The sequence below is a fragment of the Lynx canadensis genome, chromosome A3 (assembly GCF_007474595.2).
Source record: "Lynx canadensis isolate LIC74 chromosome A3, mLynCan4.pri.v2, whole genome shotgun sequence".
NCBI classification, from domain to species: domain Eukaryota; kingdom Metazoa; phylum Chordata; class Mammalia; order Carnivora; family Felidae; genus Lynx; species Lynx canadensis.
Window position 1 is genome coordinate 59520265 of NC_044305.1, and position 26903 is coordinate 59547167.

At 40.5% G+C, this 26903-nt stretch overlaps 1 protein-coding gene across 1 annotated transcript in view; it reads left to right on the forward strand.

Annotated features, from left to right (window-relative positions):
- AFF3 (AF4/FMR2 family member 3) overlaps positions 1 to 26903 on the forward strand; it is a 462049-nt gene that overhangs the window by 173390 nt on the left and 261756 nt on the right. Inside the window, 1 exon segment of the mRNA XM_032592770.1 lies at positions 1370 to 1417. Within this exon segment, the coding sequence (XP_032448661.1) occupies positions 1370 to 1417 (48 nt within the window).

Here is a 26903-nt window from a genome sequence, read left to right on the forward strand (position 1 = left end):
GGGGTGAGGTGGCACACACAGGGGTGGTTAGGGTACAAAGGTGTGCTCTTTGGCAAGCCTTTGCAATATTCCCAAATCTTGGAGCCAATTATGGTACTCCTCATATTTCTAAGACTACAGGAAGTAGGTTCATTCATTTCTTCATACAGTGTCCACTAGCCAACATTTACTGTGCATACTCAGGACAATGTGAAGCACAGCTGAAAGACCCAGAGCCCCTGAATTTGTGGAGTGTATGTTCTGTGGGGAGGAAGTATCATGAAATAGCTAGTTACTGAGTGTGGTGAGTGCTCTGAAGAAGTAAATGCGGCTGAGGATGAGTACTCCAGGCTTAGCTACGGCTGCTCTGAGGAAGTCCTGGTTGACCTGTTATCTACAGGGCGACTTGGAATTAACCAGGAAACCCAGGAAGGGGCACATTTGCTTCCCTAATGGAGAGAGAACTGTGACGAGGATGGGAGAGCGGGTTTGGAGAAGACTATGAAGACAGCCTCGTTCTAGAATGTCACGCTGAACTGTGGACAGCCTTGTTGAATTAAAAGGCCAGGGAAAGTGGCTCCCTGAGACCACAGTGGGCACTTCTGCCAGCAGATGCTGCTTTCATGTCCCCACCATACCACTTCCTGCGCTCTGAGCTATGGAACCAGCAGTAACCACACAGCATTTCTGGAACTTAAAATGCTCCCCAGTGTCGGCTCTGACCTGAAGCCACCATTCCTCAGAGTCCTTAACATCTCCACAGCACAGGGCAGTGTGGGTCACAGAACAAGTGGCTGTGGAGTATGACACCCAGCATGCTGTGCGAATGTTGAGAGGATATTTCTCCTTTTGGTCTTTCAGTTTTCTGCTCATCAAACCAGTAAATCTGGGCTTTGAGGATGGTGGAACTACCAGACTTTTACGTAAAAAGTGGGGACAGACTTTTACTTAAGCCTTAGCAAGCCACTGGACTCGGCAAAGCCATTGCATGTATTTGGTAGGTGAACTGGTTCCACTTTTGCAGTGGAGGCCACATTTCCACACATTGGTAGAGCCCAAGGTGAAGAGCTCACACCTGTCTGTCGGCTGCTATCCTCCCAGAAGCCTGCCCTGCCAAGCATGGCCATGACAGGAGGGCCCCGAGCTAAAACTCAGGTGTATGCAGTGCTCCTGGCTGACCTGTCCACTGTGCCACAGAGGGGAGGGGAGCAGTCATAGCCGTGACTCGTGCTGCCCCATAAAGGAAAGGAGCTCATCAGTAAGCCCCACTTCAGGCATCCCTGGTCCAAGCTCAAGTTTAGAAGCTTATGTGTCATCTTTTCTTTGTAACCATAAATCTGTGCTCTCAGGCCTAATTCTGTTGTGTTTTTTTTTCCCCCTTTGCTTTCAGGAGAGTAGATCTGGAGACACAAACAGCTGTGTTGAAGAAATAATTCGGGTAAGGAGATTTTTTTTTTCTTTTTACAAATCTTACCAATTGATTGGACTAGATCCCAAATAGAAGGAGGCATGTGGCTGTGTTGTCCAAGGAGCCTATTGTTTGCTTCTTGTTTGAGGTTTACCTTTTCTGAAGGCAATCATATAAGTTGTCCAAATGCCGCTTTACAAAAGCAATTCTTCTTTTAGAAATCTAGGAGTTACATATCAACCCAGTGCCTTTGTACAGGCTGAGGTGACACTGTATTAAAGTGATCAGCTGGGAGACAGAAGAACAGAGTTGAGATGAAAAATATGGTTGTGCTTACATTTGGATGCCCCCATTTGTCAGCCTACTATTTAAAAGCATCCTTTAATAGTCCTTACTTCCCAGTCAGGCAAGGGTTGCCTTGTTAGTTTTCTCCTAAACTTAATTAGAATCAGAAGCACTCTGACAAAGAGGTGATGCTCACTGTCTGAAAATTTATTTCCATATTGTTTTGCATCTTACCGTTTTTGCCTATTACTGTCTGACACTGTCCTTTTCATCATCATCATCATCATCATTATCTCTAGTAGATACCCTCCAAGAACCAGTTTCACACCCAGATTCACTTAAGCTGGGCTCTCCTGCCATATTAGTGTTTTCTTGAGTATTCAAACTTGTAATCAGGATGTCATCTTCAACCCATATTTTTTCTTCACTCATATTTATTCAGGGGAGTGACCTAATAATTTACATTCTCAAAAAGCTGATATTACACTGGGAAAAACACCAAGACAAATTAGACCAGATGGGATGGCAATTCCCTATAAAGAAAAAACCTTTATTTTAATACGTTTCTAACTTTTGGACATCCTACACACTTTTTCTTGAATTGCTAATGAATGACAGTAATATAATTATTTGGTTTAAAATTTACATTATCATCACATTGTTTTCAGAGGCAGATTTTTTTCTTCTGGAAAGCATTATTTCATAAACCTTTTAACTCTCAAGTTAACCAAAATAATTAATTGAAGTTTGATCTGTTGAGTTCGTAATGATTTTTGTTTTTCTGGCAGAGATTAATATAGAAAACAGTTGTCAAAGTGGGTAGCTTCATTTCTGGCATTTAATATATGTTAAATAAAATACATATTGTATTTTATATCTGTATTATCTCTAACCTGGAGCTTTGTTTCAGATTAAACAACAAATAGTGTGAAGTGCTGATATACTTGTCCTATTTCTCTTTTGACATACTTTCACGTTTGGAATCCAAATATTCAGTGATAAAGCCATCTTCCTTTGATTGGTTATGGTATTTATGTCAGCAAAATGCTAATAGCAGTACACATCGCTCCTTTGATTTCACTATTTTTAAAATCCGACCCCTTCTTATCCTTTCTTATCTTTTCTGAGGTTATGGTAGAAATCTGTCATTTGACCTTTCTTTGCCGCACTCCAAACAAGGCTTAAAGTGTGAATATAGGCTTGAGCAATTCACACACCAAAACGGTATAGTTTAGGTAACATAAAATTCACTTAAACTGAATGCTGCCGTCAAGAGGTTTAAGGCATTTTTTTTTTCAGAAGAGGGCTGAGGAAAGCCTTATACCCCCTCATCCCACTCCTACTTCCTGATATTGCCCCTCATATTCCACTGGCACTGGCACTGCCACAGCCACAGCCTGCCTGGAATCAGTCATGGAACAAAAGGGAAAGTCTGGACCAACCAGATCATTGATTTGTAAGCATGTGCAAAGGGCAGTGGAGATGATGAACTCATCAGAAGATAGCTGAGCTCTCTTTAATGTTCTGATCTTCCTAGAGCCCATGATGAGTGGTCCAGGATGGGAGATAGTATAGGGTCAGAGGAAACAGAGGTGATAGTGGTGCTGGTGTTGTCCAGGTGGGCCTTTTCCTCTGTCCTCACCTGTCAACCTGTGGTGTTAGTAGCCTTAGTTGTTGCTGAGGGAGCTCCTAGATGATCATGCCAGTATACCCAGTTTTGCCTGGAATGTTTTCCTGGCTGTCCTCTGCCTTGCTCACACCAGTCATTCTTCAGGGCTGTCTTCCCCACTTGTCCTAAGCATGTCCTCTCTTCCAAACACAAGCACAGGAGGCCTTCTCTGTTACAGCCTATTGTATTTATTGTGTATCTGCCAGATGTCAGTATTCCTCCCACACCATGGCCCCGATGTCTGGAATTGAGAATCAGGATCTTGTTGAATGAATAAATAAATAAATAAGTGAAGGAAGGAAAGAATCCTCCAAGGGAGAAGGAAGAATATCATTGTGATAGCTCACAAACAGATTCCATTTACTCTAAATCATGGGCATGACGTATTGGCTTAAAAGCAGTGGGTTCCCATGGACAGGTAGTCTTTATGGAGCCCAGTTTTCGTTGTCACTTTCTCTCCCCTTATGATCAGCGAGGTAAACCTAATGTGGTCCAGGTCACCAAGGTACTTGGTACTTATAGCCATCTCTCTCTCTTATTGTGGAGAATGAGCAGGTCATAAAGGCGCCTTAAAATAATGAAAATTGAGATATTCATTTAACAAGTGTTAGCATGTCCTTTCCATGTGGGAGGTACAGGGAGAACAATAGCAGGCCAAACAGACATGACCCTTTTGAAACCAGTGATGTGCTGGAAGATATAGATACTAAGTTTTATTTGTAATCTTATAAATAAATGTCTAATATTAATTGTGACGAATACTCAGGGTGACTCTAATTTTAGGTCTTTCATGAGGAAGCAACATTTGGACCAATAGTTGGAGTTTGAATAGAAAATTCGTATAGGAGAAAAATGTTGAGGCTGCCAGCAGAGGAACAGGAATAGTTTGGCTAGTTAGGGACCCACAAAGGGCAGTGAGCCCAGAGTGGCTAGAGTGTAGGTGGGAAAACTAGGCAGGAGAAGCCAGGTAGGGCTGTTTCTTCTCAGTCATGTTTAAGATATGTGTAGGGGAGACAGTGAAGGAGCTGAGCCAGAGTAACGTTATCAGATTAGCTGTTTAGACACTCTACTCTGACTGCTTTGTGGAATGGATTGAGAGGAGAAGGGGAAGAAGAAAGAGGAGAGGCTGTTGCAGCTGTCCAGATGAGAGATGCTTGGTGGGGCACTCACGGGCATGGAAACATTGAAGGAGATGCTGGTTTGAGGGGGAGGGATGAAATAATTAATTTTCTGACATGTTGAGTTTGAACTACCTTTGAGGCAATCCAGTAAACATGGAGAATGTAGATGAGCATACATCCGTCTGGGGCTCAGAACAGAGGTCTAAAGCTGCAGGCTAATTTTGTTGGTAATAAAAGCACAGAAATAGGTTAATCTACCCAGAGAGAGGAGAGACCGAGAGGCAATGAAAGCTGAAATTCAAACGTGTAAGGGTCAGGGAGAGTAGGATCCCCTTGCAAATGAAAGTAAGAGGGCATGACTCAGGAAGTCGAGGAGTAATAATGGCCATGGAAAGTCCCAGAATCCAGGGAAAGAGAGTTTCAAGCTCAACAGTGTACAGGATTTCTGAGGGGAGAAGAGAGACAAGAATTGAAAACCACTCTATGGATTGGACAACAAAAAGCTCATCAGTGGTTTTATTGCTTGCTGTTTCTGTGGAGTAGAGGGGGCAGCATCCAGACAAGAGAAAACTGAGAATATAGCATCAGTGAGTTGAAAGAACTTTTATGAGGAAAGGCCATGGTTCCCATTCAGGGCCTTTCCATCTGCAATCAATCCTATAGATAATAACAGGTACCAAATGATGAAGAGCTAACATTTGTGGAACATTTATTACAAACGAGGAACTGTTCTCAGTTTCTTGCTTGTGTTAACTCATTTAACCATCACAGATGCCCCATGATTCAGGCACTGTTAACATCCCCATTTTACAGAAGAAGGAAGTTAAACACAGCTTGCCCAAAGTCATACAACTAGAAAGTAGTAGAGCTGGGATTTTAACGAGCACAGTCTGGCACCAGCACCCTCTCTATCTTATCTATCAAGCTTTCTTATTTAAATGAAGAAGTCCCCCTGGCTCAATAATGAAACCACTCAGGCATTTTGCCATGAAAGGGAGGTTTCCCATTTCCACGTGTTTATGATTCGGAAGTGCCAGATCATGCATTTGTGCACTTGAACTCACAGAGGTTTTATGGCCAACGTTATCAACCTCATCTTTAAACTTCTTCTTCCTTTCCTCTCTCTTATTTTTGCTGAGGTGACTGTTTTCAAGCCATTTGAATATTACATTATATTCTAAAGTGTAATTATTTTTTACTCTTACTCAGAGAATTTTAACCCTGGGACCTAATAAATCTGTGTATTATTGCAAAATTCAGTTAACCGAGGGAGAAATTATAACTGAGTTCTATGAAGATGGGCGACACAAGCTAGGAACCCTCATAGCTGACATATGTTTGTAAGAGACAGTTTTTTAAGTTACACTATATTTCATTCTTAAAGGTTCCAGTGCTGTAATACTTAGGTGCTTTCTGTAGCATTATCCATTAACGTAGAATGGCATTAACATTTGTTCAGCAAATAAAATCCATTTACAACTTAATGGGGTTGTACAGGGCTGGAATCTAGGATGCACAAATTTTATGCAAGACAGCTTTAGATGGAGTTGTTGAGGAGTACTACTCATAGCATGTGAGACTTTCTAATAAAGAAACCAATGATTGAGATTCTGGTTTGGGCTCAAAGGATGAATTTAGAGACAATTTCCGCATAACATCAGAGCCGATTATCTTCTTAGTTTTCATCTTTAGTCACTAATTCAGTTCCAACTTCATAGAAATCTTTATAGTGAATATTTACATAGAGTTGCATTTCTGTTGGTAGGAAAAGGGTAACTGGTACTTGTTTGAATTCTGGAGACCCACATCAATTTCTTGACACTACAGTTGAACAACTTCTAGCCCAAAAGGAAACTCCTTTCCTAGAAAGTTAAGGAGCCTGCTGGACAAGATTTTTGGTTTTGATTCTGGGAGATCTGTGAGTGAGGAAAGCATTGAAAGCACCATTGTATGAAGTGCACATTATTGTGGCCCCCTGACATGTTCAGACCCTCATGGTGGGCCAAGACAAACCTTGTGCTTAAAAGTCTACATTTAATGAAAATATATTAGCCACTCTATAGAAAAAATAGAGAACAAACAGACAACTTGTTTTAAGTGACCTATTAGGGTCATTTGAAAAAATGGACCTCAGTCCAATCTCCCCTGCTTTAGACCAGATGGGCTTTTTTTTTTTTTAAACGTTTATTTATTTTTGAGACAGAGAGAGACAGAGCATGATCGGGGGAGGGTCAGAGAGAGAGGGAGACACAGAATCTGAAACAGGCTCTAGGCTCTGAGCTGTCAGCACAGAGCCAGATGGGCTTTTTTGTTTTAACTCATGCTCTTTTCTTTATTAATTATTTCATTTGTTTCAAACAGTAAAGATTTTGTTAGTGACAAAATGAAGCCCACAAATGGCAAAATCAGTCCATGTATAGCTTTTCAGGAGCCCCATTAATACATCCCATTACTTGTTGTAGTGAAATAAAATCAAAGCAAAAGTAAACTTGATGTAGGCCTAGAGAAATTGACCAGACAAAACCTACAAGTCTTGTCCAAGATGAATTATTGTTTGGTAGTGTTTTGTTTTGATTTTTCTTTTCATATTTGATCATCTGAATGGATAGAGACAGAAATACCACAATTTATATTTTATTTTATAACCATAGATGCATTTTTAAGAGATGTTATTATGCTAGTCCTTTTGGCCAAAACCACAAACCCTACTTAAATGACTCCATTTCTGCTTGCCAAGGGCATTTTTGTACCTGTGAGGAGTATCCATTGGCCTGCTCCAATGTTTCAGGGCCATTTGGCTACACTCTGTAGACTTTGCGATGACTCTAGAGGTGTTCAGTTTCTAACAGACGTGAGGCAAGAGACCACTCTAAATCAGAATTTGCTCTGAGCCCAGAGATTTTGGGGTGATGGCCAGAGGAACCTCAGAGGTCCAGAAGCTCCTGTTGGGCACAAAGGGCTTTGCCTTTCTGTGTTTACCTGTCTTGTTCTGATGCATACCATTAGAAATTACAAAGGCATTTACAGAACCATGGGGATAGAAGCCCAAAGGAATGTTAGCAGCCCATGTAGCTAGAGGCTTGTGGGAATATACTTTCTGCTCTGACAGTCAAGAGTGAATTCTGATACTTCAGCTGATATCTTTTCATGGGTGTTTGTCAATATTTTACTATGAAGGTGCTGACTGAAAAAAAGAGGAGATAACACAAATGGCATGTTAACAAAACCTAGATGCCATGGGTGTCATGGAAACTAATGGTGCTGTGTGCCTCCTGCTGTACCCAGGCTGGTAAAGACTAAGAGATGTGCAAGGGAAATGTGTCAGCCAGCCAGAATGCATGAAGAGCTGGGCTTCAGGCAAGGTCAAAGACCCAGTTTCAGTTTCTCAGGAAGATATTTGGAGAGTCTCAGCATTACATTAGAGGACCAGAAGATTAAAAATACTTGATTTTGTAAGTGTTCTGTTGCTCTTGCCTTACAAGGTACATCAAGAGATCAAAGAAATGAAGAGATTGAATGTCACTCAACAAGTGGTAGATTTACTCTGTGCTTTTAAACACTTGTAAGACATGCAAAAGGGACCAGATGCTTATAGAATAAGAGAGAGAATGTGGGGAAGAAAACAAACAGCTCCTCTGAAAGGTGCTTTGCAGAGTCCTACCCCAGCAATATGGGAGTGTTGGAGGGTGGGACAGAAGCAGAGACTGCGGTCGACTGTCAGAGTATATGTGGTCCATTGGATTATACGGTGTCACCCATCCATGCCGCTCAGCTTTTCACAGCACCTTGCGGTATTTTGCTTCTTTGTATTTCAGCGAGTTATCATTTCCAGAAAAATAAGTGCTTAACCTTGGATCACATAGAGCAAAGCTTGCAAATTCTTATCTTTATTCAAGAATGAAGTTTACCATTGCAATTTGTTTTTTGTTTTACTTACAGAAAATACCAAGACACAGATTATGATGTCTGATAATACTTTCAAATGTATAAGTTCCCAAAGAACATATTTATTTTTAATCTTTGGTTCCCTTAAGTGCTGTTGTTCAGCAGTACAGTGCTACTATTTAGTGCTAGCCATTTAATTTGCTTCATGTCCTTTGCTAAATTTACCTAACAGAACGAATGCAATTTTATTTTTTCTTTCCTATTTCTGTGTTTAAGTATAATATAAGCATATGTGTTCATTGGACTTTGAAAACCTTACCAAAAATCAAAATGGATAATTACTTATATAATTTTTATTTTAAGTCCTTTTATAAGGAATATTTCAGAGTGCTAATTAAAAAGCACAAAAACAGGGGCACCTGGGTGGCTCAGTTGGTTGAGCGTCCAACTTCAGCTGCAGTCATGATCTCACAGTTCGTGGGTTCGAGCCCCGTGTCGGGCTCAGTGCTGACAGCTCAGAGCCTGGAGCCTGCTTCAGATTCTGTGTCTCCCTCTCTCTCTTCCCCATCCCTGCTCATGCTCTGTCTCTCTCTCTCAAAAATAAATAAACATTAAGAAAAAAAATTTTTTTAAAGCACAAAAACATTAAAATATTAGCCAAAGTGATATTAGTACTTAAAATGTGCAGACAAATAAGATTCTCCTTGTTTGTAAAAGTATTTTTGGAGGGTGATGTATGTATATATGCATGCGTGTAACCTTTGTGTCAGGAAATTTCTGGCATAAAGAGTCCTGTGACCTTCTTCACCTCTACCCTACATTTTATGCTTCTCTCTCTCTGACTTAGAAATTCTCTCAGGCAGCTGGTTGTTGCAAACACGTTCTTGAATACAAGTCACTGAAGACCTCTTCCTACTGTTTCCACCCCATCAAGATTCCATAAGGGCATGGCCATCTTTCCCCCAGAGAGCTTGCCAATTTTAGCCTGTGACTGGCACAGCCATGTGTGAGGCATTGCCCTCCTTTGAGGAGGGTCCCTCTGTGGACGCGCCCCTCCATTAGCAGGGCACCATCGTGCTTGGTCCCTTGTCCTCAGCCCTGAGTCCCTCCAGGACTTCTGGGATGGAGCAGTGAAACCTTTTCTCTAGCAGCCAACTCTGGGGCTGGATCATGGACCCCTCTAGGCACCCAACCAGTTGTGACCTCTCATTTATGCTGAATCCTACTTCCAGGGCAGGATCACATTAGCTGGCCTGTGCTATTTCCCTTAAACAGTGACTTGCTCCCACTAGAGCTCACTGTCAATGTGGTCTTCACCAGGCATTGGTGCTCTAGGTGTCCTGCAGTCTCTCCACCTTTGCCCAGTCAGTGTTCCTCAATTTTTTCTCATTATCCTCTTCTAAGGAATCTTACAAGACACTCTTCCTAATTGCTACTCAACAAAATTCTAATACCACAAATATATTGTACATCTATGGATGGTACATGTATCTGTGATTTATACATAGAGAGTAAGACTTTTTCATCCCCAAGAATGAGGTTGATCTGGCTTAGCCAAGCCATTCCCCTTGCTCCACACCTCTGACATCTGCATCTCCTTCCTGCCTCAGCAGAAGCTCCGCCTTCTCTGGAACTCAGGAAATAGATGCTATTAGCATGAAGCCCTCGTCCTGCTTGCTTCACTGGCCAATTTGCCAGCCTCTGTCCTAGGCACTGGGGGTACTGCAGTGAACAAAATAGGCCTAGACTCTGCCTTGCCAGACTTCCCACGTTCTGACCTTCTGACAGACCTGGAAACTTACCTGAATCTCACCTACCCCTCCTTCCCTCTTTCCTGACTTCTGGCCAATCCCTCTGCCTGTGCTTTGGAGTCCCATTCACTACTGCAGCCAACTCAAGAGCTGACAAGTGCCCTCCAGCCCCCATCTATTGTAGTGTCTTGTCCTCAGGGTAAATATGTACACATTCTTTCCATCTTTGGAAAAGAGTTTCTTCAAATCTGTACTCCTTGTGGCTCTTCCCTTTTTCGGTAGACTCCCCTGGCAAAAGTCCCTATGTGCCTTCAGCTCCACTTTCTTATCAACCCACCGCTGTCCAGTTTCTCTCCATCCACTCCTCTGAAACCATTATACCAGGGTCAACGGTCCAGGATAGCTTCCCACTAAGCTCAGAGACCATTCCCAGTATGATCTTTTGGGGGGTATTCAATGTGCTGACTGCACATTCCACTTTAAAATGCGCAGGCCTTAGCATCTCTCACCACACCCTCTTGGGTTTATTCCCAATTGGTGGTCCATTTCTTCTTGGTCTCCATGGACCTCTCTTCCTGCAACTACCTTTATCCCATATGTGTTAGTATTCCTCGGACTTCTGTCCTAGCTCTTTTTTCTTCTCACAGGCTACAGTTTCTCCAGCTTCTGGTAATATTTGTGCCATGATGGGTGTTAAGTGTGTATCTCGAGCCCAGCTCTGTTTCCTGAGTTTCATACTCATCTGTCCAGCTCCACTTATATGTGTCATGGACCCCTCCACACTAATGCCACCCCATACCTCTGCTGATTCTTCCTCCAGCAGGGGTTATCCTCATCCACCTGGCTTCTCAAGCCATTGGATTCTCCTATCCACACTTGCCACATTCGGTTCTATACCCAGTCTGTCAGTCTGTCTCATGAATCTCCCTCAAATAGGTCTGCTTCTTTCCATCCCTGTGCTGCCCTCCTTGTTCAGTCCATCATCCTTTCCCACCTAGATTGTTCCATAGACCTCCTCCCTGGCCACCTGCCTACCAGCTGCCTCCAGTCAGCTTCCCCAGTGTAGGAAGAATCCGCTTTCCAAAGCATGTTTGCTTTAAAAACATTTTGGTGGCTCCCCTCTGGGTTCAGGGCAGAGTCAGATTCCTAGATGTGGTCTATAGAGCCACACAAATCCTAGTCCTGTATCACATTCCAGCCTTATCTTTGGCTACTGCCCATCCCACACTCTCTACCCCACTTCTGCTAGAGTAATGTCAGCACCTCTCCCTCACCTCTGGGCTTATCTCATGTTCTTCTGTACCCACAGAGCATGCTCTGTCTACCCCTCCCCCCAGATTCCACTGTTTTTCTGCTTATCTTCCAAGCCTACCTTGAGATGTCACTCCCTCCAGGAAGCCTTCCTGATTCCCAGAGTCTGAGTTAGAGGCTCCTATTCTGTATTCCCCAGGAAAGCTATCGTTTATTCTTATCACTTCACTTATTACCTTGAGTCACAATGGTCTTTCTTATCCCGCATTAGGCTGTTACTGTCTATCCCCGGGGGCTGTCAAAATGACTGTCACATAATGCATGTTTAATAAATACTGAATATATGGGTGGAGAATAATGAATGGATGACTTTGACGTTTTACTCAATGTCTGTTCCTGCCCTCCACCTTGTCCTTCCAATCCTGCAACAAAAAATGTTGAGGTGCTATGCCCCTAAAACATCAGTTCTCCAAGGACAGCCAAGACTGTTGTGTGACCTGGGAGCATTAGGATACATTCTACAATTAGCACAAATGCAAGAGAGATGAAAACTCACCTCTTAACTCCCAAGGGTTGGAAGTGAAAAGGAGTCCGGCAGCTTTTGCTGGCATACACATCGGGAGAGCTCAGACCTTCGTATCTGCTGCTTATGTTCTGATTATCTTTCATGAGACTGAGTTTTTCATTTTGATAGATAATGAGTATAATGTACAAGTTGAAGAAATCAAGATAATAAATTTGCAGGGATAATTTGGTTAATTACCATGTTGCTGCTCATAGAATCAAGGGCTGAAAGTCAAAGCTATTTCCACTGCTAATATGCTCTGTGGAAAGCAGTTCTTAGAACAATTAAAACACATCTACCCAAAGCGATCAACTCAAGATATACATTTTAAAATTGTATTTTTAATCATGAAAACTACACAGAGTGTTTTCTGTTACTTTTTCAAATTATGGGGTGTGAAATTAAAAATTTGCTACAAATTACTATTGTACCCACAGAGAGAAGTTGAAAATAACTTCTAAAATAGAAGATGATAATTTGCAGATTAAAGAGATAAGGGCCTTCAAAAATTAGACCATCTATCTAGATATTAATCATATATTTTAAATAAGACATTTTCTATAGTTCTTTTATTCATAATTATTTAGATCAGCATAACCTGATAAAACTTAGAAACCTAATTTTTTTTCCATTTCATTTATATGTTGTTTTATAAGTTTGGAGAAATTGGATCTGTAGGTGTGCAATTATTTTGTTTTTATGGTAGTTGGATGCAATGCAATGTAAGTGTTTTTTAAATGTAGGAATTGGGGGGCACTCCCACAGGTGGCTCAGTTGGTTAACCATCCGACACTTGATTTTAGCTAAGGTCATGATCTCATGGTCATGAGATTGTGTCCCACATCGGGCTCCACACTGAGTGAGAAGCTGCTTGGATTCTCTCTCTCTCCCTCTCTCTCTGCCCCTCCCCCTGTTAAAATAAATAAGCATTTTAAATAAATATATAAATATTTATATATATATATATATATATAAAATAAATAAATATATATATTTATATATATATATATATATAAATATATATATATAAAATAAATAAATAAGCAAGCAAGCAAACAAACAAATAAAAATAGAGACCGGAACTCAGATATTTTGCATAACTTTTAGAATGTGCTCCCATATTTATGGGCATCTTGTTTTGTTCAGACTTTCAAAGCTGTCCACACAGCCTGTAATTTCAGAATAGGTGACCCAGCATCAACATTCTTTAGCCTCCTGCATTAACTAGGTTTTGCATGTGTATGTTGTCCCATTTGCACATAGTACCATTCCTGGGACTACTTATATCTCAGAAGTTCTGGAGAAGTGCTGTGTTCAGTACCACTGCTCATACCTTCACTCTCCAGAGATCAGCCCTCTACCAAATACTGTTTTTCTAAACAATTTCAGTTTCTGATGATAAATCAGGAAACATACACCTCTTCCTGTGTCTCCAGTTATCAGGTTTGAGAACAATTGTCACATGCTAACAGTAGCGGCTTTATTTTCTTCCCTCTCTCTCTCCTCCCACTAAAAAGATGTGCCTGTTTTTGAGGATGTGTATCTTTTTCTCTCCCTGAATTTCTTAGGACATCATAGAAGTTATGACCAGTTATGGCAGTTCACTGTTTATTATTACAGGTTTTTCAGTACAATGTTTTTATTTTAGTGGCTTATTTTTGTGTTGTAATTCTAAATAATTAGAGATCTGTGGTTGTGTGGAATTAAAAATATTAAAGATTTCATGTTATTTTTTAAACAAAATATTTATGAACATTGATTAGGCTTCTGAGATTTGATCAAAAATCTTAAGATCAGCAGGCTTATTATTGATGTATTATACAATAATTTAAAACTCTATCCTCAGCTACTTGTAAATATCTTTTTAGTAGTCTCAAATAAAGATTTACTTCTGTACGTAGAGTACATATTTCTTTTTAAATTACCCTGAGATGCTTTATTATTATCAAGATACTTATATCCACACATTTTTATGAATCATTTTAGTCTTCCCTCCCCTGGCAATAACTTGTGACCTAACAGTATTTTTGGCCCATTTTTAAACATGTTTTTGAATTCAGTTTAGTGGTGTATATTGGGAGGTGGGCTGGAGGAGTGAAGAATAGGCTTTTCAAAATAGAACCTTTAAATATAGCTAAAAATGTTAGTAACAGCTACTAAAAACTGACCAATCCCTGAAAACCTACCCAGGCTGCTTCTCTGGAAACCAAATTACATATTAAGACCCTGGTAATTCTGAGACTCAACTCGAACTACAAAAGCCATTTGAAAATCCCATTGCATATAACTAGGGAGAAAGAGGCAAGGAAGGTAAGAAAACCAAGCCACATGCAATGAAGAAGATGGTATTGCACAGGAAATGAAGTGCAACAGGTTCTTTCCAGACAGTGAGATAAAAACCTCTCCTCTAGTCTGCAAAATATGCATTTATCATTCTGACTTTTTAACTTCCTGTTTACTTGTTTATTCACCGTCGTCTCTCACCAGCCTCTTCACACCCATCCCAATCCCAGACTCTGGAAAAAGACAAAAAAATGAACACGGAGTTCTTTTGGAGGCTAGTTTGTTATTGTTGTATGAAATGAGGAGCCCACTGTGATATGAATAAAGACTCCGAAGCAGATTCCTAACATGTTTAAAGTGGTGTAAATGGTGGGGGAGGAGGGGTCATTGTAGCTGGCATCATCTAGAAAGATCATCAGCAACCCTTGAATAGTTGAAATGATTAATCACTTCAGCACAAAAGAACACAAAAGGAGATTTGTTAAGAATAAGCAGGGGACAGAGTGCTAGCTCCAGGGGTGACATGCTTGTCTGCTTAATAATGTATTTTTAAAGTGTGTGCCACATCAAAAGCAAAGCACATGCAAATGGAGGAAGATGAAAAGAAAAGGCAGTGAGCAAAATATTTGGTGAATTAGAACAAATGTTTAGGAAATCAGATGAACAGTAATTTTGATTTGAACATTTTAAAGATGCATTCCCTTCCCCTATCCTCTCCCCCACCCCCAGTGTGCTAGAAGCACTGGGAAAACTCATGGTTCCTCGAGGGACATGTGCTAGACCTTGGACACTGAAAATGATGAAGAGCTGATCAAATCAATATTACATCATAGCCTCCCTGTATTTAAGGTGCAGGATTTGAATAGCTCCTTGGACTAGAGTGAATTCCATGGCTTAAAGCATCAGAAAGTATCATAACAGCAAAGCTTAACATGTATGGATGGTTAACTGTGCCCTTAATATCTATTACCCCTTTTAATCGTCACAGTGATCCTATATGCTGTCATCCCCATTTTACAGAAGAGGCAGTGGAGATGTAGAGAGTAACTAGGAGACGTGGTTAGGATTTAAACTCAGGTCTCTGGAGCCCAAGCTTATAAATGTAATGCAGTGCAAATTTTTTTAAAACTATGAATATTTTCAAAACAGAAGACTAAGCAAATTCTTCTTGTGGGGATACATCAAGACTCTCGCATCTGTACCACTTTTTTCTTACAGTCTTGAGGAAACAAAGGGATACGTGATGGCTGCGTCTGTTGCCACGGTGGTAAGAAGCTGCAAAGAGTCTGTAAGGAGTTAGATTGAGGATTGGTACATGCCATGTGGCATGAGGGATGCACAGTGAGCATAGAAATACCGCTGATGGTTCTTTAGGAATTGATCTCAAGTGTATATTCATGTGTAAACTAGTTACGAGTAATATGCCTTCAAACTCTGGGTTCTTCTGCATCAGCCTTTGTTATATGCTGCCTTGTATGGAGCTGCACATTTCTGCCCATATTACCCCTAGTAAAAGCAACATCAGTCAGTGCTTTCCTCTTCCTCACAAGGCAGGAGGGTAAAAAAGGAGAGTCCAGAGACACCCAGAATTCCAGGTGACAGAAGTCGAGACTCCGCTGACCGCATGGGTATGCGTCGCACCAGAGCTCCAGCTTGTGCATCAGATACTGCTGTGTTCAACAACAGCACTGCCCCCAGACCGGCTGGGTAACACTGAGCCAATATAGATTTCAAAACAGTGCACATTTTGCCCAGAAAAAAAAGTCATTGTTCTCACTCACTATTTGATATGGTTGTAACACCCATTGCTGGATAAATTTGTGAATACACACATCTTAGTGAGTCAGCATCTAACAAAATATTTTCATTCATCAGAGGCAGTTCTGGAGGTAAACCAATTTTGTAAATCTGTGATTGAAATAAACATTTTATTTTGGAACTGATGACTGTTAGCTGCTGGTATACTTGTGGTTAGGGTAATCGAGTATTTTCAGATTCATTAGCGATGAATTTCAATCTATGATATCTAGCTGTAGAATATTTGTGAAATTATCTTTACTGCTGCGAAACGATTGCTTTGCTAAAGGCTTCCTGGCTATAGGAAAAGATTGGCCTGGGATTAACAGCAAACTCCACTAAAGAACCTGCTTACAGTTTCTTTAAAACTTAGTGTTAATAGGAAAACAAAAGTGTTGGAAATCACCAAGTTTGACTGACAAACAATAAAGCTTGGAATAAAACCAAAGCCAGTGGGACATTATAAATTACTTTACAAAAATGGAGTTTTTTATACAAATGTTCAGGTGCATGTACTAAGTAAAGTGACTGCAGAGGGAATAAGTGCAGACTACACCCCCTGGTGGAACATTTGTTTGATAGGCAGTTGATAGCTTTTTATCTTGTTAATAAGTACAGTTAAAGTGCTTATTTAAATTTCTTTGCCTTTTTAGTTGATTGTAAAACTATGTCAACTTATGCCTATAAGTTGCTTTTCCATGTGTATGGTTATACTAAGTATGCCTAATTATAAATCCGATTACCCAGGCAAGGTAATTTTTATAATATGTGTTCTAGTCTGCTATGTTTCTAAAGATTCCTTTTGAGAGCTCACAAAGGATTAAAAATCATGCATAACTTCTAACTTATAGCAGTATTTTCACATTGAAATACACTTGGTACATTGCTTGGAACAGCTGGCAAATGACATAGAACCTTCCTACTTAAATATAAATCCTTTCCACATATACTTATTCAACCGAGGAGAGCAATGTAAAACTCGGAAATCTACTTGGACTTGAAAGGATAATGAATTAAAATAGTGGAAGTCTTCAAAGGGGTAGGTTCGGAAAATCCTCAGCTTTTATATAGACCCTTAAAAGAAGACACACAAAAAAGAAATGGGTTGGCATTTTTACACCATGTATGAAGGATTATTTCTTTTCAATATGGTATTTTTCAGTGATGTACAGACTTAATTTCAATTAGAATGAGATTGCCTACATTTCTGTATGGTCTTGTGGCACCCAGCAATCATCTCGATAAGTGCTTGAATGGTTTATTGAAAATCTGACTTCATGAAAAAATGGACTTATTAAGTATTTAAAGACATCTTATATACTTTCAAGTATGGGACATATTACTTGTTAAATTATATTCAGTGCCTTAAGTTATTACTGTTAAGAAAGCCAGACTCCTAGAGTCTAGAAATGAATAAGAGCTAGAATTTTATATATAGATAATTTATGTCTTCATGGGGACTCAAGCATCTAAAATTATAAACTTAGTGTTGCCTCTGATAAGAATCTATTCTTCAATGAATTAATTTATAATGATATGTATCAGTACTTGAAAATGAAGAACTGGGCCTACATATTCAACATAGTAAATAATTTTTTTAATGCTTATTTATTTTTGAGAGCAAGTCAGAGTGCAAGCAGGGGAGGGGCAGAGAGAGAGGGAGACACAGAATCCAAAGCAGGCTCCAGGCTCTGAGCTGTCAGCACAGAGCTGGATGCAGGGTTCAAACCCATAAACTGTGAGATCATGACCACTGGGACGCTTAACTGACTGAGCCACCCAGGCACCCTAATAGTAAGTTTTCTAACTGATTGTCTTGTCTGCCTGTGGCCAGCAGTAACATGTGCTTGATCCAGGTTGGTTGGGTAGCTCAAAAGAGATTAAGGATTGCACACAGCTTGGTAAGGTACTATTGAAAACAGTAATGTCTCAGCTCAGAGCTGCAGAAAGAAGGTAGAGAGCTAGAAAATGCACTGCTTCCACTCTTACAACAAGAAAAAAGCTAGAGAAACAGCAAATTAACTATTTAACCCATAAAAGAACTGGTATCACAGGGCAAATGATTAACATAAAATGAGATGAGAGAAAGTCACCTTCAGGAAGAAATAAGGCCTAAGCATTTGCTTATGTGGGACACCACCCAAGGCCATGTAAACCAGTAAGAAGATTCAGCTAGAAACTTGTAATGAATTGCTAAAGTTAAGTGCGGGCTCACAGGAGAGTGCCACAAACACAAGGAGGGTTTCACTCTCTTTTGGCTTTTCCTCCACCAGACACTAATGGGAAAGACCAGGGAGCATACTGAGAAGTCTCTCTTGTGGTGCTGGCTGGGGGACACAGGGGAGGGAACAGCAGTCATTTCCCAACCTCCATTCAGACCCAATTCCTCTATTTCTCTGACTGACTGGAAGTCTTCATCTGCACAAAACTGCAACCTGAGAACACTGGTGGGGCAGGGGAATGGCAACCACCTCCAAAACTGAACTCAGACCTCTCTCCCTGTCATTTCTAAGAAACAAAAGCCTTAATCTCCAGAAGGAAGGACAACTAAAATGTATTCTGAGGTCCCTAGAGGAGGTCCACTGTACCTGGGGAAGAGAAAAGAAATAGCTCTACCCCTAGGGATGGTGCAGGAATATGTGCTACCTAACATTACATCTGGAGAGAGGCCTTGCACGAAGACTCATGTTCACAGTGCCTACCTGAAACCAAGTCTTAATTAGAACATCAGAGACTGTCTTCCCTCCCCAATTCTCTAACCACCACACTAGCAAGCAGTGAGTAGAAATGACACTGGGATACCACTGGAAGAGTCATGCATAGGAAAGACCCAAAGTTGAGTGGGGAGATGCCTAGGCAAGCAGAGAGCAAACTTCACATCCAGACCAATTACTAACTAGATTAATACAAACCTTAACACTAAAGACCTAACAGAGGGACTCAGAGTGTACTGCCCTATACAGTTATGTATGGCTTTTAATACATACTTAGGAGACCTATGAAAAGGCAAGAAAAACACAATCTGAAGCAACAAAGCAATCATCAGAAAGGGAGTTTTATGTGACACAGACATGAAAACAACAGAGAACTTAAATGGCTACAATTAATATGTTAATGGCTCTGAAGGAAAAGGCCTCTAAAATTATAAAGTTAGCTTTTACCTCTGCTAGGAATCTAAAATCATGCAAGCAGAATCATATAAGTAATTTAACTGGGGAGATAAGGACTGTAAATTATAAGAGAGAGAGCCACATGAAAAAGAAACTGAGAAATGGAGAGCACAGAGAGATGGAGAATGCCTTTGATGGGTTAATCAGCAGACTGGACACTGCTGAGGGAAGAATCTAAGAGCATGAAGATAAGTCAATGGAAAATACTCAAAACGAAAACAAAGAGATAAAAATATGAGGAAAAAGAAGAGAGTATCTAAGATCTTTAGAATAATATTATTATTAATTCATTATAATTATTATATATAATATATTATTTTAATTATATAAATAATTATATAATTTATATAATTATATAAATATACATATATAATTATATATATGATAATTATAATATAATTATTAATTAAATTATAAATGATGTGATATTCATATCATTGGAATCCCGGGGTGGGGGGGGCGGGAAGAGAATAAGACAAAAGAAATAATGACCAAGAATTTTCAGAATTAGTGACAGACTCCCAAACCACATATCCCAGAAACTCAGACTCAAAGAATACCCAGCAGTATGAATACCATCACATACACACACATACCCCTCAAGGTATATCATATTCAAACTTCTGAATACCAAAGACAAAGAGAAAATCTTGAAGTTAGTCCAAGAAAAAAAGACACATTACCAACAGAGGAATTAAGAATGACTGAAGACTTCTCACCAGTAGCCAGGCAAGCGGTAAGACAATGGAGTGACATCTTTAAAGTGGTAAAAGAAGAAAAAGCTGTCAACCCAGACTTGTCAGCAAAAACAAACAAACAAACAAAAACTTAAAGAGGAGTAAAGAGTTTTGCAGATGAAAACTGCGGCAATTCATTTCCAGCAGACCTATAAGAAATGTTAAAGGAAATTCGGAAGCAGAAGGGATATGATGTAGTCTGAAACTCAGATCTACACACACACAAATAAGAGCATCAGAAATGGAATAAGTAAAAGTAAAACAGCCGCAGAAGCATGTAGTAAATTCCGAAGCCAAGAGCCAGACCTTATGCAGAGTTCTTTTATTTACTGTTTAAAATGCAACTGTTACAGGCGCGCCCAGGTGGTTCAGTCGATTGAGCATCCAAGTCTTGATTTCAGCCCAGGTCAGGATTCCAGGGTCGTGGGATTGAGCCCCACACTCAGTGCAGAGCCTGCTTAAGATTCTCTCTGCCTCTCTCCCCTGCTTGCATGCTTACTCGCACACACACTCTCTCTCTCAAATTAAAAAGTAAGTAAAATACAACTATTACATACTATTTAATGGAAATAGAGTTTCAATTTGGAACGATGAAGAGGTTTTGTGGATAGATGGTGGTGATGGTTACACAACAATACAAATGTACTTAATGCCACTGAACAGTACACTTAAAAACGGGTTAAAATGGTGAGTTTTATGTTATATATATTTTACCACAATAAAGAATGTAACTGTTCCACCCAAGGAGTACCCAATAGGATGCAGACATACAGCACCTCTGTGTTTGGTCACGTGGACTCTCGCAACCCTTTTCATGGGCTACTTCTTCTCCTGCCCATAAATGAAATCTTAGTAGTTTCCATGACTTTACCATGCACTAGTAAGATGATTCAAAAGTCCTTCAGTCATTCTTAGTGACAGAAAATCTCATTTCAATAATTAAAGTGCCCGGTAATAGGGCACCATCAAAGCTCTGAACTTCACTGAAAGTTAAAGATTTTCTTCCCCCAACTTGGGCTTCCTTCAGGCTGGAATCCCAGGAGGGAAAGAGGGACATGAGAGTACTTTCTCTATTTCACTGTCTTACATTGTTCTTTTTTCAACTGGGGTTTCTAGCTTCCCCAGGGCTAGAACCAGGGTCATAAAAATGCTAAGGAGCCAAACAAGTCATATTTGGCTGTCCCTGTGTGCTGACACTGGTACTCTGTGGTGTCGGTGGGTCTCTCCTTTGGGGAAAGAGCACTGGTTCTTTATGGGATGCTTTAGTAGTTCCAGGAAGATTTTTCCCCACTGTGAACATCCACTTGTAGCTCCTTTAATGAAGGTAATTCATCTGTAATCCATATGACTCCTTGTTCTCTCCATGTTCTTGTCCAACCCAGCTTCTGCATCCATGTATATCTTGTCTCTCTGTAGGTCCCAGTGCAGTCTGCATGCGACGTAGCCTTCTGTGCTGCCTTATCAACCATTCACTGGCTGCTCTCATTGATTTTTTCCAGGCTTTAGTTAGGTATCCCCAAGTGCCCAGAGCAAATATAAAGTCCCCTGAAGGTGGTTGATGTGTGCACATGTATGTGTATTAAAGCCCTTTCATTTAGGTTTGAGGTGAGGAAGAACTGTCTCCCTTCCCCTCACTTACTTCAGATGAGAGAGGGAAGCATTATAATGTTACATAATATTACAGCATCTCTCTCCAAAGAAATTCTGGTTCTGGGCCTCAGATGATATTGAGCAAAAAGTCATAAAACTCTCCTTGAGCCCATCTCTTACAAGCTTCACCTTGCCTTGGTATACTTTCCTTGGACGGTATGGCATCTGTTGTTTGTTCTAAATAAAAAACCAAGCACGAGTTCCATTTTCATATCATGTTCAGGAGTACTCAATTTTACCATGATCTGGAGGTACATGTTTAGCTAGTGGGTACACTTGGTAAGAGGTTTACCATTTTGTTCTATGCTACTGTAGTATCTACCATCTAGGTTACAAATAAAGCTTTGTTCAGAAAACCTGACATCTCAGATAGACACAAGGCTTTTACCAGGTAGAAATAAGTATGTCTGCTCTCCTCTATTTTTCTCACATCCTCAGCCTTCTTAATCCTTTCATAGTTTCCCCCTTACCTTTTAAAAAATTTGTATAATGAGTTTGGTCTCAGACGAGGTACACAGATCTCGCTGAAATCATGAGCCAACATCTGCAAGAAGGTCATAGTGCCTAGGCCTTATTAAATAGTCCAAGCCAGAATCTGGTTCTATAACTTCAATAGGACCAGCCAAAGGACAAAATTAAGTCTTATTAAGAGCTAGTCAGTTTAGTAAATGTTTGTTATCCTGTGTTTTCCAGCACTACTTAAAGAGCTATTTTTAAAAGGTGATTTTAGTTTTGGAATAAAACTAGGACAACAAACCACTTACACAAATGGTATCTTTGTTTAAAATGATACCACATCACCGTGTGATTGAGCTACAGATGGGACTGGTACGTTCTAATCTTTAGAGATGTCTCCAGTAAGCAATTCCACAGCCTCCCTCCTCGACAGCCTTCCAACCTGGTCCAACAATGGCTGTCACGATACACAGATTAGCATTGGTACCTAAAGATACCCTTGAAATACTTGTTATTTAGACCATGTTATCACATGGCATGAAAATGTTGAAGAAAGGAAACACAGACTTTTAAAAATATGTCAGTATTTCCTGATTATCTTTTTTTTTAGGCCAAACCCTTCATTTTGACACTTAATGAATAAAATGCCCACATGGCAAGAAATGAGATAATGAATTGTAAAAAGACATAATCAGCAATGACTAAATAATTAAGGGAATTGAAATGCAGAGTCATTTGGGAATGCATTAATAATAACACGATTTGTTCCATATGCTGAAGAATTCTGTTTTTAGAAAATCAATCATCACACATGCTCCATAGCAAAAAGAAAAAAAAAATTAATGTTGACTAATAGGAACTGTAATTAGATGTTCTGCTTTTAAACAGCTGAATAAAAGATGAAATCATATAGAAAGTATATTTAGACACAAGTCAGAAAGTAAACTGATTATTATTCATAGTGCTGTTAATAGGAACTATAATTTATGCATCTAGTGGGAATTGTGTTAGGCAATTAAGGTAGGGAATCACACTCGACTTCCCTTTATGCATTTACATTTATGTATTTTCCTCTATTGTACGGGGGACTCTCTTTTTTCTCATCTTTGACCAGCTTAACCATTAGAGTCACATCTTGAGGTAGTGCACAGTGAACATTTGGGGGTTCTGGGACTTGGAAGGTCTTCCCTCCAGAGGGTGCTGCACCAGGATTCTGCTCGGCCAGTGTGTACCATGCACCTTTGTCAGGCATTGCCAGTGGGGGATTGTGACTTTTCAGCTTCTGTTAGTGTTTCACCTTCAGAGGTTTCTTCAAAGCTTCCTAGGAGGGAAAGAGTAATGTCTGACTTGGAAAGGCTGCTGTGGGCAGCCTCTAAAGTAGAGAGAGTGGGAGGTAGTGACCCAGTGCAGTCACTGTGGACTGGCTCTGGCTGTCCAAGCCAGTCAGCAGGAGTGGCCACGTTTCACTAATCGTTGGCACCTCTCTTCAGCACAATACAAAAATCACTCCTTTTGTTTTTTTACGGTGTGACATTAGAACAAATCTGTGAGATCATGGTTGAAATGAAGAAGTTCCTAATTTTCGGATTTTCCATTAAAATGATGTACCTTTTTGGAGAATAAAATAGCTTATAGTGGTTGATAGGAGTGCAAGATTTTAACAAAATTCCACAAGCTCCCTGGCTGTCTGTGTGTATATACATAGTTGCCAAGGCACAAAGGCTAAAGCTGCCCTGCAGGTGCATTCTTTTATTAATACAAAAAAAAAAAAAAAATTGAACCGTAAAGTGAGCAATTCCTTTTAACTATGGATGTGAGGTGTTCACATTGCTCTGCTGTTCCTCAGCCCTACAGTGACTCTGCCTGTATGAGCAGTTCCTCCTGTCCCTCTCAGTCAATTATTGTGTCCCTGTCCACAGCATGGGTCGGGGACAAGCACTCAATTCTGGGGAGACAGTCTCCTCAGCTCTGCAAGAGGCATGCTTTGTGTTCTTCATTAAGTTTCTGAACAACCTCACATCTTTTTTTCCTTTCATAGAATAGAAACACGATCTCTTACTGCTCTTTTGGGCAATATATGTTGATATGACACATACCATAAGGGTTTTGCAGTGTGGGTAATAGAAAGAACACTGGACTAGAACTCTGCATACCTGGGTTTGAATCTGATTTTGTGGCCTTAAGGAAATGCCTCTGTGCCTCAGTTTGCGCATCTATAAATCAGAGATAACAATGCTTTCCTTGGGGCGCCTGGGTGGCGCAGTCGGTTAAGCGTCCGACTTCAGCCAGGTCACGATCTCGCGGTCCGTGAGTTCGAGCCCCGCGTCAGGCTCTGGGCTGATGGCTCGGAGCCTGGAGCCTGTTTCCGATTCTGTGTCTCCCTCTCTCTCTGCCCCTCCCCCGTTCATGCTCTGTCTCTCTCTGTCCCAAAAATAAATAAAAAACGTTGAAAAAAAATTTAAAAAACAAAAAAAAAACAATGCTTTCCTTATCTGCCTTGCAAAGTAGTTATGAGGGTCTAATAAAAACTATACATGTCAAAGTGCTTTGAAAACTGTAAGTCATGGGGCGCCTGGGTGGCGCAGTCGGTTAAGCGTCCGACTTCAGCCAGGTCACGATCTCGCGGTCTGTGAGTTCGAGCCCCGCGTCGGGCTCTGGGCTGATGGCTCAGAGCCTGGAGCCTGTTTCCGATTCTGTGTCTCCCTCTCTCTCTGCCCCTCGCCCGTTCATGCTCTGTCTCTCTCTGTCCCAAAAATAAATAAACGTTGAAAAAAAAAATTAAAAAAAAAAAAAAAGAAAAAAGAAAACTGTAAGTCATGTTATAAATGTCAGGGTTGTTTTGATTGTACTTAATATTTTATGCATATATTACCTTCCTTAGAACATAAAGTTCTGAAGGAGGTAGGCAGCCTTATACAAGTCCTTGAGCTATAACCATAAAATTCATAATCCACCATGGCTCTCAATAGAGAAATAATTACTCAGAAACATACACTATAGTAGGCAGAATAATGCCCCCCCCAAAAGATGTCCATATCCTTATCCCCAGAACACATGATCATGTTAGGTTATATGGCAAAGGGGAATTAAGGTTACAAATGGAATTGAGGTTGCTAATCAGCTGACCTGGAGATGGAGAGATTCTAGGTGGGTCCAGTGTAATCACTAAGGTCCTTCCTGAGTAGAGGAGAGAGGCAGAAGAGACCAGAGGATGAAAGACACCCGACATTGCTAGCTCAGAAGATGGAAGAAAGAGCCACAGCCAAAGAACAAGGACAGTCTCTAAAGGATGGAGGGGGCAAGGAACAGATTGTCCTCTAGAGCTTCAGAACACAGCCCTGCTCACACCTTTGTTTTAGCCCATTCCAGACTTCTAAGGTAATAAATTATGAGATCGTACATTTGTGTTGTTTTAAGCCTCTAAATTTGAGGTGATTTGTTTACAGCAGCAATAGAAAACCAACACACACAGATTCTGACTAAAGCCAGTCGACAGGATTATTCGGGTACTAATTTTAAAATGCCCCAAAGCCTTGACTGCATATGGCAACAACCACCTGGAGGATTTCAGAGCCTAATACTTCTACTTGTGTCTGGTTTGCCCAGGCATTTGAGCTAATCCTCTACTTTGCTTTAGCTTTATTTCCTGGCTTACATAAGTAATAAGTTTATTGCCTTGTGCCCTGTGGTTATTCCATAAATGCTTATTGACTCCCTGACAGTGTGTGTGAGTACTGCCTAGGTGAGGCTAGAGAGGCCAGGTAAGACAAGGGACTTGTCTGGGGTTGCAGAGAGACCAGGAGGATGCTCAGCCTTCAAGTAGTCTTCACCTGTAATCATCTGCCCTTCCCACAGTACATTCCACTTCAGATTAGCGTCCAGTGATAATGGATCCTTTTGCTCATCTCAGGCTGTTTACAGGTACCAGTATTGATTCAAGCCCCAGAGGATCCTGAGTAAAAATCACTGATCAATCTGCCTACTAGGGAAAACTTGAAATTCATAAGGGCATACAGTTGACTTTATACATAGTTATTAAGCTCTTGCTATATATTCCAACACAAGTAATGGATAAAATAGATCCATTTCCCCCAAATATTTCATAAAACTGAGCGTCCTTTGTCCCACAAGTTGTCCAGCAATACTTACCAAAGATCTCCTAAATAAGTTCTATTCGACAGAAAATTGTTTGTTGGTTTGTTTTTAATATAACACATGGCCCCAAAGCAAGGAGTTAGTGATCCCACATAACAGTGAATAAGAAACATGCAAAAAAGCATGGGAGCATGTAAGTTAACAGGTATGCAAATAAATATAGTGCTGTGTGATATGCAGCTTACCAGGGACGTTTGTTTTTTGTTTGTTTGCTTCTTTTGAGAAAATAAGTTTCCTCCTTAGTACTTAGCACCTTGGTGCTAAGTAGCAGCAATCCCAGAACATCCCCCACAACTGGACTTCAGTAACAGCCAACTGAGGCAAAGATGGGCAGTGGCTTTGAAGACAGATCCTATTCTGAATCCCAGCTTTACCACTTACTAACTGAGTGATTCTAGGTAAATCACTTAATCTCATTGAGCCTATTTTCTGCTTCTGTTAAATGAAATCATAGGCGGATGAAAAGAGATAATATATGTAAAGCCCCAGCTCGGGCAGACCCACACCCCTTCCTACCTGCCAGGGCAGCAGCTGCATGGAGGAGTGAGCATCTCCTGTATGGAGAGCTTGCCCATATGGCCTCTAAGAGCTCAGCCCCTCTGCTAAAGCTCTTTGCTGTGACTTTCCCTTCCTGTCACACCTTCACTCCCATATCCAAGCACATACCTTGGAACCTCAAGGGTTTTCTGCCTTCCAGAAACTTCTTTCATATGCCAAAGAAAGAATTTAAAAATCTTCAAG